This window comes from Bufo bufo, chromosome 8 (genome assembly GCF_905171765.1).
Source record: "Bufo bufo chromosome 8, aBufBuf1.1, whole genome shotgun sequence".
Lineage (NCBI taxonomy): Eukaryota > Metazoa > Chordata > Amphibia > Anura > Bufonidae > Bufo > Bufo bufo.
Genome location: NC_053396.1, coordinates 199282225 through 199301182, shown reverse-complemented (window position 1 = coordinate 199301182; position 18958 = coordinate 199282225). Strand labels below are relative to the sequence as shown.

Here is an 18958-nt window from a genome sequence, read left to right as displayed (position 1 = left end):
CATGGGTATCATGACCGAAAACACCCATACTATAAAAATAAAAACTAAATAAAAAACTAAAAATTATAGGGGTCGGAATATGGTGATGCAAAAAAAAAAGTTTACATTTATTTTTGCACTATTTAGACATAAAAAAACAAACTTACAGATATGGGGTATCGTAATCGTACTGACCCAGAGAATGAAGGGCATGGGTCAGTTTTCCCATAAATGAAACGCCGTGGAAACAAAATCCGTAAAACTGGAATTTTTTTCTCCCCACCACATTTTATACCATTATTAATAGTGGAATTAGAAAGTACAACCTGTCCTGCAAAACAATAAGCCCTCATACAGCCATGTGACTGGGAATACAACAACGTTATGGCTTACGGAAAATAGGGAAGAAAAATTTAAATGCAAAAAACCTTAATAGAATAGATGCTCCGGAAAGGGAATGCAATTACTTTCCAGCACAGGCGAGGTGAAGGCATCTCTTCTGTAAGGTCACATTTAAAAATAAAGTTAAACTTTGTTTATTTCAATGTTTTCACATTTCACCACTGGACAGGCTACTTTGGGTTTTTGCACGGTATTGACTATTGCAATATTTTCTTCGTATTGAAATGTAATCAAAATTCTGGTAGTGACAACTCTAGCGCACATCCCTTTCACAGGAATCATAACACCAAGTTGTCAGACGTTAAGGGAGTTTTCCCATGAAAAATATTCATTTTGAACCCGGCACCTGATTTCTCTTGTAATTACATGCGATTATAAAAACGTGTTCTTTGACCTGCTCCACTCAGATGGTCGCACATGCTCAGTTTCATCGCTCCACTAGAATGGACAGACCCCATGAGAGGGCAGCTTGATAGAAATTAGAGCAATGAATTGGGGTCTCTGGATCCATGCGAGGTACGGGGCTGGTTCTGGCTTTGTTAGAAAGATTGTCATGTACCGTATGATGGATGATTTGTTTTTATTCCTCATGGGATAACCCTGGACAGTACACCTGACGCTACCACTACCTGCCAAACAGGAGACGACTAGAACGGTTAAGAGCAGAAGGCGTTACTGGGATGTCTACGGAGAAGAGACAAGGACACAGATAATGAAGTGGCTTCCACCACAGCACTTGTGATTGCAGCTCCGGGGCAATTAATGGTACCTGCGCAGCAAATATGCATTTGCGCGCATGAAATTCTGTAGCCTAAGGGGTGTATATCTAGGTCTGCATCCATTCAAAACAGATGTGGCCCCATTAAAATGAATGTGGCCACAAAAGATGCAGACAGCACCCCATGTGCTCTCCGCATCCATAGTGCCGTTTCGTGGCCCCACAAAAAAAGAGACAGAACATGTCCTATTCTTGTCTGCAATAACGGACAATAGGCGCTTCTATTATAGGGCTGGACATGTGTGCGCTCCACAAAAAGCAGACCGCACAAGGCCAGTATCTTTCGCGGATCTGCAATTTGCAGACCGCAAAACACTTAGGCCTCTTTCACGCGAGCGTGACGGACTGGCTCCGGATGAGTTCAGTGAAACTCAAACCATTTTGCAAGCGAGTTCTGTCAGTTTTGTCTGCGATTGCATTCCACGCGGGTGGAAAAAACCGTGAAGGTTTACAAACATCTCTTAGCAACAATCAGTGAAAAACGCTCTGCAGCCGCACTTTCTTCTGGATGCAATGCGTTTTTTACTGAAGCCCCAAATCACTTCTATGGGGCCGGGGCTGCGTGAAAAGCGCAGAATATAGAACATGCTGCGATATTCACGCAACACAGAACTGATGGGTGAAAAACCGCTCATGTACACAGACCCATTGAAATGAAAGGGTCAGGATTCAGTGCGGGTGCTATACGTTGACATCACGCATCGCACCCGTTCGGAAAACTTGCCCGTGTGAAAGGGGCCTTACGGTTGTGTGAGCGGGCCCTAAAACAGTAGACGTTTCTGCATAGTCATCTCTCCAGGCACTGTCCGTCGAGAATGAAGGGCTTTGGGCCATCACTGCTGCACTTAGCTGCTTCATTGCATATGGTTTAAGTATTTTTATTATTTTTTTTATCTCCAGAACAGAGAAAGAACGGCTGAATGAAGGGTATAAGTACATTCAGCAGAGCGAGCCCTACAAGGCATGGGGTCTGGTTTAACACTCCAGGTGACCCATTCCCTACTGCCCAGTTCGGACACTTTGAATTTTTATACTAAAGTGGACAGAAAGAAAAATCCAGACAAATTCCTTTAGAAAACTTTATTTTCAGCCAACACAAGTTCTTTCACTGCCAATCCATCTCCAATGAGCTATGGGGACCAAACATCGGGCATCTGAAAATGAACAGAAATATATATGTTACCTTCACGTGAATACAGCTCAATGTTGATACCACCACAAGTGCACATTTAGTTTAAATCCTTTAGTGTCCAGCCCGTTTTAGGGTAGTTTCACACTAGCAGCAGCAAGGGACTCCAGCGAACACGTGCCCCCGGACTACTGCTCCGACCTGCTTGGCTATAACAGGGGCAGGGCGGAGTTCCTGCGGCAGCAATGCCAAGAGGCGGCCGGACTAAAATAACATACTTTTAGGGCCATTTCACACGAGCGAGTCCATTGCGGGAATCACACCATGTGCGAGTGCGATCCTCCGCTCTGGAGTGCACGGCATCATGATTTATAATGCTGTGTGTCTCTGCTTGACCTGATTTCTACAGAATCATACTGACAGATTTAGGTCACCGATTCTGTGGAAAAGGCCATGCAGAGACACACAGCATTATAAATCATGATGATGCCGTGCGCTCCTGCAAGTCCAGAGCGGAGGATCTCGCACACACTGAGCGCGATTCCCACAATGGACTCGCTCGTGTGAAACACTCCCTTAGTCCTGCCGCCTCTCGGCATGCACTGCCATCAGAACTCCGCTCGGTGGTCCGGGGGCACGCCTGCACTAGCGGCAGCATGGATCCGACAGGTTGTTCGCCCGCCTGAAGTGTGAAAGGGGCCTTAGAAAAAGAAGTTATAGCTCTTGGAAGGTGACAAAACATCTATGCAGCCATGAGGGCTTTTCTTTTTGTGGGACAATTTGTAATCTTTAATGGCACCATGTTGGGGCACACAACTTACTGACTAAATTAGTAGCAATACTGCAACTGAGTTTTTAGGTTATAAATATTGCATGTCACAGAATTTTTTTTAATTTTTTTATAACAGGCAATCTTGATGGCTTCTGAAATTCTCTGCACTACAGAAATAGTGCAATATATTTTAATGTCTGCTATATCAACATTCACCAGGAGGCTGCACCGAGGCACACTAGAGGCAGACATGGGGCCTTTACTAGGCCCTGACCCGACTGCACTGAAATCTGCAGGGTGCCGATAGGAAATAAGGCGTCTGCTCCCTCTGTAACCGCTTACGTGCTGCAGGTGCCATGAGCAAGAAGATGAGTTACAAACTGGTACAGGAAGAGAGGAATGCCTGAGGGATGAGGAAGGGTACAGTAGGTAAGGGTATAAGCTACTCATATGGCAGAGTTGTGGCAGTGTTACTGTACATTGTAGGCTTCTCTGAACAGGTGGGGTTTCATGTTTCTTTCCATGGTAGGCGAGAGTGATATGTTGGGTAGAGTCTGAATATGGGGAAAGCATGGGGAGAAATCTTTGAGGCGACTGAGAGAAGAGTAGAGAAAGATCTTTGCGGATTGAAGATTCTGTGTGGCAAGGTACCAGGAGGAGATCAGGTCACATATGGAAGGGACAGGTTCTGGATAGCCTTGAGATAGTTAAAGGGGTATTGCGATTATAGAAAGTTATCCCCATCCACAGGATAGGCGATAACTATCAGATCTGAGGAGTCCCCTCTGATCACAAGAATAGGGGTCCCGTACCACATTGAGCCCCCTCTAAAAAAAATGGATGATGTTGCTAGCTGGAAGAGGGTCTTGCTGCTCCATTCATTTATATGTGGAATCTGTGGAATCAGCAGGAGGTAGAAAGACTTGGATGTGTCGTTTGAAGGACAGAGTAAGGCTACTTTCACACTAGCGTTGTTTTAATCCGGCGTTCAATTCCAACACCACTACTGAAAAAAAATATGGAAAAACTGATCCGTTTAAAACGGACCGCAAAACACTGAAAAAGCCATATGGTAGTGTGCAAGAGACCTCAGTCTGTTTCATCAGTGATTGAGCTAAAACCAGGTGCTGTCGAAAAAGAACATGTGCAAATATTTTTTTTTTTAACTTCTCCATGTAACCTCCAATCCTGGTTTGGACACAAGTCACTAATAGAAGCCACTGACTAAACACAGACTGAATAAGACCTAAATGTCTGAGGTGATCAAGGAGTGCGCCATGTCTGATGCCAAGGCACCCAAGTGGTAACCGTCAGAGGCAGAGGACAAGTCAAGGAGGCAGACCGTAGAGTTACTTGGCTTCGGGTAGTTTTAGGAGTGAGGACAGTTCAATGTGGACAAGTTTAAGTAACTTTGAGGCAAACGGGGGTAATGATAGGGGTTATAGGAAGACACAGGACAGGTCAAGGGAAAGCTTTTAATGATGGACGAGATGAGGATCAGGTCAAACTCAGATCGTGAAGAGTGATCTGGAGAGCAGGGTGGAATAATTGTTTTATCTAATGGTGGAGAAGCTGGTTTTGGGGGGAAATGACTGGACAGTTGTGTACAGGAGCTGCAGGTCAAAGATTTCTCTGATGTGGTCAATCTTCTGTTAGAAATATGTGGCAGATTTGAAAGTGTTGAATAGCTTGAAATCGAGAAGGGTTTGTGTGCCTTGAAGCGCTCCTTGGAGTGAGTTTTTTTTCCATTCTCTCTAACCCTAGAAACTCAAACTTGCAAACTTTCTTTAGTCAAACTTTCATGCCAGGCTTGTCTCGACTTTCAGTATTAAAACTGAAGAAACACTATATAAATGTCGTACCGACTTGGAGAATGAAGATAACATAAGGAAAGCTGTAAAAACCACCCATAAGACTGGTGGAGTTGCTCCCATCTTCCCCCCCCCAAACTCCACTCCATTTGGATTTTTCCAGCTTACCACTACATTGCATGCAATAGTAAATGGTGCTATTAACTCCGGGAAGGCAGGGAGTGAAAAGTGAAAATGCAAAAATGGGAAGTTGCCGAGGTGTGAAGGGGGTTACAATAATGCTTAAAGAGTAACTAAACTTTTGAATACATTTATGTTAAAGGGGTTATCCAATCCTAAAAAAAAAAAAAAAAAAGAACATGCTGAATATACTTACCTGGGTGCCCACTCTGCTTCTCCCTGTGCCCAGTTAAGATCTGGGGGCAGGGAGGTGATGGGGCCCAATGGCAGGCATGAGCCTCCCTAGCATCGCAGGTGATGCTAGGGAGACTTGTCCCCCCCACCAGATGTTTTCACCCAGGCACAGGGAGAAGCAGCAGCGTCGGTGCACTGGGTAAGTATATTTAGCGTGGGGGCCAGTCTTTAGGATTGGATAACCCCTTTAACATATCCCTAATGCCCTAACAGTTTTTGGAATCTACTTTATTAAATGTATTTTTAATAAGACTCTCCTCCCTAAACCTGTGTGCTTAAAATCCACTTTTCTGTTACACTGCTGACTTCTCATTTCATACACATTTTATCAATGGGGCCGCAACGCAGGGAGTACGGCAGGAGCACCTGTATCGCTGCTGCTCCTGCCCCCCACCCCGAAATTTACTAAATCCCGGCATAGCACATGGGTACCCTGTAACCATGTGCCGAGACATCATGGAGAAACGTCTCCCAACTCAATTACCTTCAAAGCAAGCTAGCGCAGTCTTCTGGCTTCACGTTCCGACTCCAGCAGTGTAAGAACATCCCCTTCTCTAACTGGTCCTTTGACATTTCTTATGATGGAACGGTTGCTGTCATCCATGAATTCTACACGGACCTATAGGAGAAAAAAAATTATAGAACTCCGTATACAGTTGAATGACAAAGTAAGATCTTACCATTTAGAAAACATGGACTTAAGATATTTATTGAATACAGTAATTAGTGTTAGTAGAGCAATAGGGGGTCCAACACCACCAGCTACTGGAGAGGCCGCTGCGCTCTGCTCTGCAGCCTCTTGCGACCCCAGTGGCATCGGACGGCCTATGTGCAGCTCTGTCCTATTCTAATGAGTGGGCTGTCAAACACCAAGCATAGCACCGTTTAGTATGCAGTGAGGCCACAGCAGCCTCTCCAAATAGCTGACCAGGAGTGTCCCCCACAACCAGATAGTGTCCCTTTTCTGATAGTTCATCAATACTGTACCCCGGGAAAACACCTTTAAATGAACCCGTCACTCTGAAATGTGGCGCAATCTGCAGGTAGCATGTTTAAGAGCAGGAGGAGCTGAGCAGATAATTGTGGAAAAAGATTTAATAAAACTTCTAATTGATAAATCTGTTCTTACAGTTCAGTTGTACCCAGGGCCATCCTATCACTTGCCGACAGCTTACTATGTATACATGCTTACACCGAGAATGCCACTGATCAGACTGAATTCAGCTACTGAGCTCAGAAAGAGCAGAGATTTTAAAGAGCCTCTGTCAGCATGATCAACCCTATAAAATCAGGCATATTGCCCGGCAGGGTTGATCATGGACAACTAAATCCATACCGTATTTATCTTTGTAGGTTGCAGCAGTCGAGATGAGGATTTTTATCTTTATGCACATCAGGCAGTTGAAGCATCAAGGGGTAGGTTGTAGCTCTGAACATCTCTGCTCCTAGTGCTCATTACAGCCCCCGCCCTTTGACAGGACTAATAACTCCATCTAGTAGTCGTACTCATTGGTGGTCCGGCATTATTATACAGAGTCTATCAAAATCAAGCAACCCCCCCCCCCCCCCCCCATTAGAAAAGCAGAATTTCCTGAACGTCCCTATGACAGCACCACAGGAGGTTGTCCTAGGTCTCCAAGAACAGGAAGAACGATTAAGGGGATTAGTGGGGACAGACGCAGCGTATCCCTGGTTAGGGTAAATATTTTAAGTAAATGTGCTTTGCCATCGCCCCCATAGAAAAATGGAGAGCAGAAGAACATTTCCCACCAGCTGCTCGGTCCACTTCAGTGGGGCTCCACAGGGTGTGGGGTCCCAGCGGTGGAACACCCAACTGAGCAGATAGTTACCCCTGGAATATCCCTTTGAGAAATGGGAAAACTAAAATACTGTCCATTCCACAAGAATGTCGAGAACTTGCTGTTATTTGATACAGTGAATATAAAATTATGGGAGGAAGTTCCCAAGCTCCATGTGCTGCTGGCCAAAGGGGTAAAGACTATGCCATATAAAGAGTCCCCTCAGCATAAAGATCCGATTGATCAAAAATCCGCCCGGTTACTTAGAGATCTTGGTCGCCAGCCACAGCTAGAATTAGCACAAACTACCACATTGGTGGCAAGATCTATGTTGCTAAAAACAAAGACTATCTGGATTCGCCTCCTTTGTTCAAGATGGCCACAACATCTATAGCCGATGCATCGTCTGAATTGGTCAGATATGCGGCCGGGAATGGAGCACTATGTGATGTACTCTCTGGCTTCACACATGGTCAGGTCACTGGTTTAACCCCTTAAGGACAGCCTTTTTACACCTTAGGACCAGGCCATTTTTTGAAAATCTGACCAGAGTCCCTTTAAGTGCTGATAACTTTAAAACGCTTTGATTTATCCAGGCCGTTCTGAGATTGTTTTTTCGTCACATATTGTACTTCATGACACTGGTAAAATGGAGTCAAAAAAATAATTTTTTTTGCACCAAAAAATACCTAATTTAACAAAAATTTGGAAAAATTTGCAAATTTCAAAGTTTCAGTTTCTCTACTTCTGTAATACATAGTAATACCCCCAAAAATTGTGATGACTTTACATTCCCCATATGTCTACTTCATGTTTGAATTGTTTTGGGAATGATATTTTATTTTTTGGGGATGTTATAAGGCTTAGAAGTTTAGAAGCAAATCTTGAAATTTTTCAGAAATTTACAAAAACTCAATTTTTAGGGACCAGTTCAGGTCTCAAGTCACTTTGCGAGGCTTACATTATAGAAACCACCCAAAAATGACCCCATCTAAGAAACTACACCCCTCAAGGTATTCAAAACTGATTTTGCATACGTTGTTAACCCTTTAGGTGTTGCACAAGAGTTATTGGCAAATGGGGAGGAAATTTGAGAATTTCATTTTTTTGTCTAATTTTTCATTTTAACCCATTTTTTCCACTAAGAAACCAAGGGTTAACAGCCAAACAAGACTATCTTTATTGCCCTGACTCTGCTGTTTACAGAAACACCCCATATGTGGCCGTAAACTACTGTACGGGCACACAGCGGGGCGTAGAATGAAAGGTGCGCAGTTTGGTTTTTGGAGGGCTGATTTTGCTGGACTGGTTTTTTGACACCATGTCCCATTTGAAGCCCCCCTGATGCACCCCTAGATTATAAACTCCATAAAAGTGACCCCATCTAAGAAACTACACCCCTCAAGGTATTCAAAACTGATTTTACAAACTTTGTTAACCCTTTAGGTGTTGCACAATATTTAATGGAAAATAGAGATACAATTTCAAAATTTCACTTTTTTGGCAGATTTTCCATTTTAATATTTTTTTTCCAGTTACAAAGCAAGGGTTAACAGCCAAACAAAACTCATTATTTATGGCCCTAATTCTGTAGTTTACAGAAACACCCCATATGTGGTCGTAAACAGCTGTACGGGCACACGGCAGGGCGCAGAAGGAAAGGAATGCCATATGGTTTTTGGAAGGCAGGTTTTGCTGGACTGTTTATTTTGACACCATGTCCCATTTGAAGCCCCCCTGATGCACCCCTAGAGTAGAAACTCCAAAAAAGTGACCCCATTTTAGAAACTACGGGATAGGGTGGCAGTTTTGTTGGTACTAGTTTAGGGTACATATGATTTTTGGTTGCTCTATATTACACTTTTTGTGCGGCAAGGTAACAAGAAATAGCTTTTTTGGCACAGTTTTTTTTTTGTTATTTACAACATTCATCTGACAGGTTAGATCATGGGGTAATTTTAAAGAGCAGGTTGTCACGGACGCGGCGATACCTAATATGTATACAATTTTTTTTATTTATGTAAGTTTTACACAATGATTTCATTTTTAAAACCCCAAAAATGTTTTAGTGTCTCCATAGTCTAAGAGCCATAGTTTTTTCAGTTTTTGGGCGATTATCTTAAGTAGAGTCATTTTTTGCGGGATGAGATGACTGTTTGATTGGCATCTATTTTGGGGTGCATATGACTTTTTGATTGCTTGCTATTACACTTTTTGTGACGTAAGATGACAAAAAAATGGCTTTTTTTACACCGTTTATTTTTATTTTTTTACGGTGGTCATCTGAGGGGTTAGATCATGTGATATTTTTATAGAGCCGGGCGATACGGACGCGGCGATACCTAATATGTATACTTTTTTTTATTTATGCAAGTTTTACACAATGATTTCATTTTTGAAACCAAAAAAATCATGTTTTAGTGTCTCCATAGTCTAAGAGCCATAGTTTTTTCAGTTTTTGGGCGATTATCTTGGGTAGGGTATGATTTTTGCGGGATGAGATGACGGTTTGATTGTTACAATTTTGGCGTACATGCGACTTTTTTGATCACTTTTATTACCTTTTTTGGGAAGTAAGGTGGGCAAAATTTCAATTTCATCATAGTTTTTTATTTTTATGGTGTTCACCGTTCGGGTAAAGTAACATGACCGTTTTATAGATCAGGTCGTTACGGACGCGGCGATACCAAACATGTGTAGGGAATTTTATTTTTTTCATTTTTTATCAGTGATAAATGTGTTTTTTGATTTTTACATTTTTTTCACTTTTATTCACTTTTTTTTTGACCCAGATCCACTTGGTTCTTGAAGATCCAGTGGGTCTGATGTCTGTATAATACAGTACAGTACAATATATATTGTACTGCACTGTATTTTACTTACACTGAACAGATCTATGCCTTTCAGCACAGATCTGTTCAGCACCATGGACAGCAGGACGCCTGAGAGGCGTCCTGTTGCCATGGGAACCTTCCCCGTCTGCTCAGAACTTCACAGACGGGGAAGGGTAAGGAGGGGATCTCTCGGGGGGCTGTCTGGGGGCTCTCTCCCTCTCCATCGGGGGCTGCAAAGGCACAGCAGCCCCCTGATGGGAGAGGGAGGGAGCTCCCTGCGCTGTTAACCTTTTCCATACGGACCGCTGTATGGAAAGGGTTAAACGGCTGACATCGCATCGCAGATGTCAGCTGTTTATACCAGGGTGCCAGCAATGTGCTGGCACCCTGGTATACCCACTGAACACCAATGAATTTTCAAGGGGAGGCGGGCGGGGGATCGCGATCCCGCCTGCCGCACCGCCCGCCTCCCGCACCCCTCCCCCTGCACCTCCCGCCACCATAAAAATCATTCGGGGGTGCAGGGGGGGGGGTTAATAAAACTTTTTTTAGGCATATAAAGTTTCTGATCCCTGCGGTCAGGGACCACGGGGACCAGAAACCGCAGGTCTGAATTGACCTGCGGTTTGCCGCGATCGCCGACATGGGGGGGTCACGGGACCCCCCCGCGCATTTAGCCTAGGTGCCTGCTCGATGATTTGAGCAGGCACCGGGTTCCGATCACTGCCAGCTGCACGGCAGTGATCGAAAATACACAGGGCGTACATGTACGCGCTGTGTCCTTAAGTACCAGGGCACAAGGGCGTACCTGTACGCCCTATGTCCTTAAGAGGTTAAAGAACTAATTATGCCCCACTCCATTCTCAGGATCATATGGCTTTTGTACATTACAAGATCCTAGGAAGAGCAGCCAATAAAACCATCAGTACACACCTGGCAGAGGAAAGGGAAAGAGCAGGAGATGGAGCAAGCCTAAGACCTCGTTCACACGGTCAGTATTTGTGAGCCAAAACCAGGAGTGGGTCCAAAACACAGAAGAGGCACAAATATTTCTATTAACTTTTTTCTGTAGGTTTCACTTCTGGTTTTGGCTTACAAATACTGATGCAAAATACTGACCGTATGAAAGAGGCCTAAAGGAGGGAGAGGACTTCTTTAAGGCGTTGTCTCACTTCAGCAAAAAGGACATTAATACAAGGGACTTCCTAACGTATTGTCCATATTGCTTGCTTTACTGGCTATAGACTTTTTCCACCATGTCATAAACTGCTCGTTTCCACGGTTACAACAATCCAGCAGCAGCGGTTGTGCTTGCACACTATAGGACAATGCACCACCCTAGGGTGCCAGGAGCAGAGAGGCTGGCACATATCTGAACAGTCTCCCCCTAGTAGCGGTGGATGGTCAACAAGAAATCAGACCTCGTCCCAAGTACTAAGGCGGTCTTTTTGGGAACTCTTCTGGATTCTTAGACTCAAATGTCATTTCTCCCACCTTTCAAACAAGGAATCATACTGATGAAAAAAAAAATAAAAAATAAAGTGCTCACTGATGGAAGCAACGCCCATTCGGAGGTTAATGACCACACGCATCCCGATGACCTCTCGGACTCCATTCCTGCACATTACCAAGAATGTTTTTGGTCCATTGGTATAGAGACCTCAGGAAGATGGCTTCATGGTGGACAGACCCACAAAACCTGAGGATGGGAGCTCAGCGGAAGCTCTCCTTACATTCTTGTCACCATGGATGCCAGTATGCAAGGGTGGAGGGCACAGAAAAGGGACTTTTCAAGGCAGCTGGTGTCTAACTCCTCCTCGCTCCACACAGGAGCACGCACTGTCCCTTTCCCTCCTCCAGGATGGCAGAGCATTGCAGACTGTCAGCTGTAACATACAGCTGACAGTCTGCTTCAAGCTACAGACATAACCCTTCCATGCCACAATCCTTAGGGACTGCGTATGGAATGGAAGGTGCTAACCATTGGGCCGCTGCTCTGATGGCGTGGCATTAATCCCCCCCTTTCCCATCTTTAGGAGGGCCGGGAGCTGCGCTGTGGACTCGCACTCAGGTGCAATGGTCACATTTGACCATGGCATTTGAGGAGTTAAATATCTGCAATCTACATGATCGCTGATCATGGATATGACAATGGAAAGAGCAGCTACTGCACCCATGAGCAGGTGCCATTTTTATAGACTAGACTTCTATCAGATCTATACATATATAGTCCCATAAAGGGTTAATGTATAAAGTACAAGTTACACTGAATGCTCTCAAAACTACCAACCTACACAGCAGTACTGACCACATAAGGGAGAAGCTGGGGTGAGACGTGCAAATACCATCAGGAGTGGTGTAATTAAAGTTTTATTCTGCCAAGCTCCGGTCTATTGCCCATGGGGGCGGAGTCACAAGTGCTTTCCCAGCCCCTCCCCTGAGTGACATCTAAGCCTCCCGGTGGGCTGGTTGAGCTGTCACTCCGCAGAGGAGGGGTTAGGAGACAGCTGAGACCACTTCAGGGACAGAATAAAACCTCACATGTGCACTACTCCTGGTGAGAAAAGCTCCACAAAATAAACGTTCTTACTGATCTCCCCAGCCCCTCCTCACCTGCTGCTGTCAGCTCCATCATCAATACTGCTAATAGAATCCTTTTAAAGGATTTTAGTACAAGGGCACAAAAGTGACAATTCTAAGAGAACGGAGCCCGGAGAGTGCCGTTGGGAGCACCACACATGCGCGGTCACCCGCCATTTGTTTCTACGACAGGGCTGAAGATATCAGGCAACTTCCAGCAACACCATAGAAGTCACACCATTCTAAGAGTAGACACGGGGGCCCCAAGTTGGGATGAGGGGTCATTCATTAGCAGGCCCCGCGACAGGGACAAGGCTCCTCAGCGCAACCCGCTAAGCTAGGGAGGCTCGTTCCCTTCGCGGCCCAATAATGGCTGCCCCCCCCCTGACCCAGACACTCATCGGCACAACCGGCCATGCCGGTACTAGAGGTGATGCGGGTGCCAGTGTACAATCTGTGAGGCCGGGTAAATGGGGGGACATTATAGATCTTTGATAACCCCTTTAAACTCCTTCCAGATTTCAAAACATCCTAAAAAAGTTTCATGGTTAACACTTTCCTTCCCGTGGCCCTGACACCTTACCTGAGTACATTGCCCTTGAGATCCAGTTCTTCCAAGAACTTTAGTGACCTAAAAAAAAAATATAAAAAAAGTGAGAATCGTTAGCAGCAGGTCCTGCGGTACCGCACGCGGCCAGGCAGAGGCGTACACACTGCACAGGGAACTGCGGCTACTGCAGCGCTTTATTCCCTATTATAGCGGGACCTCGGGGCGGTCAACCGGACAGACAGAAAAGGAAGGACCATCCGCTACAGATACGTTACCCTGGCTAATTTGATGGGTTGCACGCGGCTGGCGTCCATATCTGCGGCTGCTGTAGGCCCAAAAAGAGGATCACGTGTGGAGGCAGCGCTCTTTTATAGGACTGGGTGGAGACCGGAAGTGTCGTCAGCTGCGACCGTGCTGACGTCCTGAAGACAAACGGACTACAATTATATGGTAGAGGCTATTTCCTAGTGCTGACGTCAGTGCCCATGTGACCAGACTCTGGCGGCGGAGGGTCTTCGGTAAGATGGCCGCCTCCTAGCGCCTCGGTCGTTGCAGTAAGCTATCACAGTTTCTCTCTATAATTTCACCTTGACGAAAAGCAGACGACGTGATTGGCTGCCGCGTCCTCGCGAGACTTCCCTGCCGGCATTAAACAAACGTGAGGCGCTCGTCGGTCGGTTCTGGTTTCTGGAAAAAAAAAAATATATATATATATATATATATATATATTTTTCAGCTCAGAAAGTCGCTTCCTGAGTGACCGGCGCCGCCATTATGGTAAGAGCCGCACGGGGCCCTGTGTGCCCGGGGGACACCCTAGAGTGCGCAGTCTGCGCCATGTGGTTAGCGTGTTCTTGTAGAACTACAAGTCCCAGCCTGACTCTGTTCCTTACTAGGGAATGCTGGGATCTGTAGTTGCAGAAAAACATAAAGGCATGTGGTCTATACATTGTAGCGTGGACTGACTTGTTTTACTTTCCAGTAGATCCTGTTTTCCCTCCCAAATATCTCTGCTTGCTGTCGGTGAGTAGAGGCTTCCGTCTTTAGATTCAGAGGCTGTAAGTCTATACACCAAACACGAGGTATAGCTGCCGCAAGCTGTGAGATGTGCTGGTTCATTCACTGGCAGCAAGCAGTGGTATTGAAAACGCATAGGTACATGGCTGTATTGGTATCCCCTGTCAGTTCCATCATCTAGAGTCTCCTCTTGTCCTCCTCTGCAGCTCTTCTATTCGTTTTTCAAGTCTCTGGTGGGGAAGGACGTTGTGGTGGAGTTAAAGAACGACTTGAGGTAAGTGACTTACCTGCCACGTCTCCGGCAGGATGTAAGCCGGGTCACGTTCACACTGTTATCACGGCTTCTACAGATTGGGGGGATCGACTGCTGGGACACTAACGGGTCGTGAGTGGCATCAGGTTCAGTGTGTGTGTGTATATATATATATTACACAGGGGAAACTCGAAAAATTAGAATATCGTGCAAAAGTCCATCCATTTCAGTAATTCATCTTAAAGGGAACCTGTCACCGGGATTTTGTGTATAGAGCTGAGGACATGGGCTGCTAGATGGCCGCTAGCACATCCACAATACCCAGTCCCCATAGCTCTGTGTGCTTTTATTGTGTATAAAAACCTGATTTGATACATATGAAAATTACCCTGAGATGAGTCAGAGCTTGAAAATATGACTTCTCTGGTCACACAAGTAAGATATGACTTATGTTAATTTGCATATGTATCAAATCTGTTTTTATACACAATTAGAGCACACGGAGCTATGAGGACTGGGTATTGCGGATGTGCTAGCGGCCATCTAGCAGCCCATGTCCTCAGCTCTATAAACAGGATCCCGGTGACGGGTTCTCTTTAAAAGAAATTGCATTAATGCAGCTTAAAATTAGAATATTGTGAAAAGGTTCATTATTCTCAGCTCATGGTGTCGCACTCTCGTCAGCTAATTAACCCATACCCCCTGAGCAAAGGGTATCTCAATATTGTGACTTTGGGGTTTCGTAAGCTGTAAGCCATAATTATCAAAATTATAACAAATAAAAGCTTGAAATAGAGGACCGGGGAGCGCTGCATTCAGTTTCTTGATCCTCCGGTATGGATGAGCGCTTCCTTAATGGAAGCCCTTATTAGTATTCAACCCATAAGACGCAGTGACCCTTCCCCACATTTTGGGAAATAGAGTGTGTATTAGGGCTGCAGTAAAAGATTATTTTAGAAATCGAGTACTCTAATAAGAAAAAACTAAAGTTTTTCTTTATAAAAGCTCTTTCCCCAGTGCCACCAGCTTGCCCACAGATTCCTAGTCACCAACATTATATATCGGTCAAAAAAAAAAAACCTTCTCTATATACATATATTTTGCTGGGGTCCTAAGGCAATCTAACACAGGGGCCCCATGACCACGGAGCGGTGAGTAATAACAAATTCTTCACTCCGGCTCCGTGGCCACATAACACAAACTAATCTTGCATCGAGGATTTTTTGTGTCGAGTTAATCGATTCAACCGAGTAATCGTTTCGGCCCTGGTGGGCCTATATGTTATTTGTATATTTCCCCTCTCCTGTCCTGATACTGATGACTGGTTTCTCTCTTGCAGCATTTGTGGGACTCTGCATTCTGTAGATCAGGTAAGTGCCGCAGTGTGGAAAGATGGGCACCGTAAAGGGGTTTTCTGGTCCTTTCATATTGATGGCCTGTCCTCAGGATCCGCTGCTCAAGCATTCTAGCTCCAGTCATTGTGTGCAGGGCATGGGCGCAGCACTGCAGTTATCGACTCTGTCCACTGCACACGATAAATGGATGGACCTGTGTGGTTCCAGCACTACCGCAGCTGATCAGTGGGTTGTCTGGTGCCAGTCACATATTGTTGGACTATCCTGAGGATATCTGGTCCCAGAGATCTGTGTGTTAACTGTAGGCCGTTTGCTTTAAACAAAACTTCCACCAGGAAGACATTTGGGAGACTTGTCCTAATTGATGCAAAGGAATAGTGATGGATCCTTAAGGCTGAGTTCACACGGGCGTGTCCGGATTAGGTCCGGATGCGTTGCACCAAACCTGCGCGAGTAGGTACCCAATTGCAGTCAGTTGTGACTGCGATTGCGTTCCGTTGTTCAGTTTTTATCGCGCGGGTGCAATGTGTTTTGCACGCGCGTGATAAAAAACTGAATGTGGTACCCAGACCCGAACTTCTTCACTGAAGTTCAGGTTTGGGTTAGTTGTAGCGTAGATTGTATTATTTTCCTTTATAACATGGTTATAAGGGAAAAGAATAGCATTCTGAATACAGAATGCATAGTAGGTGGTCAATTAAGGGTTAAAAAGTAAAAAATAATTAACTCACTTTCTCCTCTTGATCGCGTAGCTGCCGGTCTCTTCTTACTACTTTAATCATGAGCTGCCGGCTAAAGGACCTGTGGTGACATCAGATCACATGGTCCATCACCACGGTGATGGATCATGTGAAATTATGTCACCACAGGTCTTTTAGCCGGCAGCTCATGATTAAAGTAGTAAGAAGAGACCGGCAGCTACGCGATCAAGAGGAGAAGGTGAGTTAATTATTTTTTACTTTTTAACCCTTAATTGACCACCTACTATGCATTCTGTATTCAGAATGCTATTCTTTTCCCTTATAACCATGTTATAAGGGAAAATAATACAGTGAATAGACTGTCTCCTAGCAACCATGCGTGAAAATCGCACCGCATCCGCACTTGCTTGCGGATGCTTGCGATTTTCACGCAACCCCATTCACTTCTATGGGGCCTGCGTTACGTGAAAAACGCAGAATATAGAGCTTGCTGCGATTTTCACGCAACGCACAAGTGATGCGTGAAAATCACCGCTCATGTGAACAGCCCCATAGAAATGAATGGGTCGGTATTCCGTGCGGGTGCAATGCGTTCAACTCACGCATGGCATCCGCGCGGAATACTCGCTCGTGTGAAAGGGGCCTTACCGGCACGTCGACAAGCCTCCAGGTGTTGTGACACTACAACTCCCAGCATGCATACTTGGGCTTCTCATAACTCTCCTAGAAATGAATGGAGCATGCTGGAAATTGTAGTTTCACAACAGCTGGAGTGCCGGAGGTTGCTGACCCCTGGCCTACACTATACATATCTGTCTGAGTTGTAGAAGACTAGGTCTAAATTTTTCTAAAAATGGCACCACTCATGTCTCTGGGCTGTGTTGGGTATTGCAGATCAGCTTAACTTATTATATTATTTTTATATATTTTTTTGCAGTATCTGAATATCAAACTAACAGACATCAGTGTGACCGACCCAGAGAAGTATCCGCACATGGTGAGCCCTCCATCCTGTCGGCAGCTGCTGTGAAACTACAACAGCCCATTATTGTCTAGGTGCTCTGGGAGTTGCAGTTGGTAGGTGCTCTGGGAGTTGCAGTTGGTAGGTGCTCTGGGAGTTGCAGTTGGTAGGTGCTCTGGGAGTTGCAGTTGGTAGGTGCTCTGGGAGTTGCAGTTGGTAGGTGCTCTGGGAGTTGCAGTTGGTAGGTGCTCTGGGAGTTGCAGTTGGTAGGTGCTCTGGGAGTTGCAGTTGGTAGGTGCTCTGGGAGTTGCAGTTGGTAGGTGCTCTGGGAGTTGCAGTTGGTAGGTGCTCTGGGAGTTGCAGTTGGTAGGTGCTCTGGGAGTTGCATTTTCACATCGGCTGCCGGTCGCAAATCCATTGTCTGCTTTCGTCCCGGTATAATTTCTAATCCTTTTCTGCGCTGTTTGTCTGGGCAGCTGTCGGTGAAGAACTGCTTTATCCGCGGCTCCGTGGTCCGCTACGTCCAGCTTCCTGCCGATGAGGTGGACACCCAGCTCCTTCAAGATGCTGCAAGGAAGGAGGCGGTTCAACAGAAGCAGTGATGTGTGAGCAGATCGGAGTCCAGCGATCATATTCTGGGCCATCTTGCCTCTCAGGTGTTTACCTGTAAGCTTGGCACTTGGACTACTGGTAACTTAAAGGAGACGAAAGTATGCAGCCTTTCTGCAGATTTTTTTTTATTTTTTTTGTCCCCCTGAGTGTAATGCCTTCTGTTTCCTGTTGGTGTCACTGACTGTTAATTTTATTTTTTTTATATATATTTTTTTTTATGTAGAAGTCTCCCAATCTAGGAGGTGATACTAAAGGGTTAATCTAGCGCCACCTTCTTCCCTGAGCAGGAGCAAAATTGCTGAACCCCTAACGCTATCTTGACGCGCAGTGGACATGCTGCAGATTTTGCTGTCCAGATCTGCAGCATGTCCGTGCAGATTTCACCTGTTGCAATGCCGATTGCTTGTAAAGCTCTCCAATCTCTTGCGGCTGGACGTGACTCCGTACTAGGACAGTCCTTTTTTGTGCGTCTTGCCCTTTTTGTTACCACCCTATTTGATTAAGAAATGCCATATTTAAAGGGGTGCATGCATCTGAGAAGAAGTCACTTCACTCTTCCAAACACAGCATATGGACAAGAGTGGCGCTGTTTCTCGGAAGGTGCAGGGATCGTGGTCGCGCATGTGACCGTTTTTGATGATGATGATGGTCCTGCAGGAGCACGGTATCACCAGCAGACTGCCATTTTCCAGAAATTAACCCTATCTGTTAAATCAGCAGAACCAGTTTATTGTTAGACTTATGTGGTGAAAAGAAGACGAGTGCGATATTTTTGAAGGGTTCATGGGGCAGATTGATTTTTGTTCTATTTTTATGTTTATAAATAAATAAAATGTTTGGGGTCCCACGTGGCCCACCGTCACTGCGGACTAGAGAAGGTTTTGGTGTTCAGACATCTGTATCTAGAGAGGGCTCATGAATTCTGTGGTCTGCAAAAAATACGGATGACGTCAGAAAGGAACAGCCTGCCCCTAATAGAACAGTCCTATCCTTGTCCGTAATGCGGACAAT

General features: G+C 45.3%; 2 protein-coding genes across 2 annotated transcripts; one reads left to right on the top strand and one right to left on the bottom strand.

Moving 5' to 3' along the window:
* Positions 1 to 2224: 2224 nt before the first annotated feature.
* Positions 2225 to 13453, bottom strand: RPS28 (ribosomal protein S28). The gene is made up of 4 exons (XM_040405347.1): positions 13324 to 13453; positions 13082 to 13129; positions 5770 to 5904; positions 2225 to 2313 (listed from the first exon to the last, which is right to left on the bottom strand). Exons 1-3 carry the CDS (start codon positions 13360 to 13362, stop codon positions 5782 to 5784), a joined length of 210 nt encoding a protein of 69 aa, XP_040261281.1. The 5' UTR covers positions 13363 to 13453; the 3' UTR covers positions 2225 to 2313; positions 5770 to 5781.
* A 217-nt stretch (positions 13454 to 13670) lies between these two features.
* LSM2 (LSM2 homolog, U6 small nuclear RNA and mRNA degradation associated) lies at positions 13671 to 18809 on the top strand. Its single transcript, XM_040405819.1, has 5 exons — positions 13671 to 13825; positions 14272 to 14339; positions 15658 to 15688; positions 17312 to 17371; positions 17812 to 18809. Exons 1-5 carry the CDS (start codon positions 13823 to 13825, stop codon positions 17935 to 17937), a joined length of 288 nt encoding a protein of 95 aa, XP_040261753.1. The 5' UTR covers positions 13671 to 13822; the 3' UTR covers positions 17938 to 18809.
* The last annotated feature ends 149 nt before the right edge of the window (positions 18810 to 18958 follow it).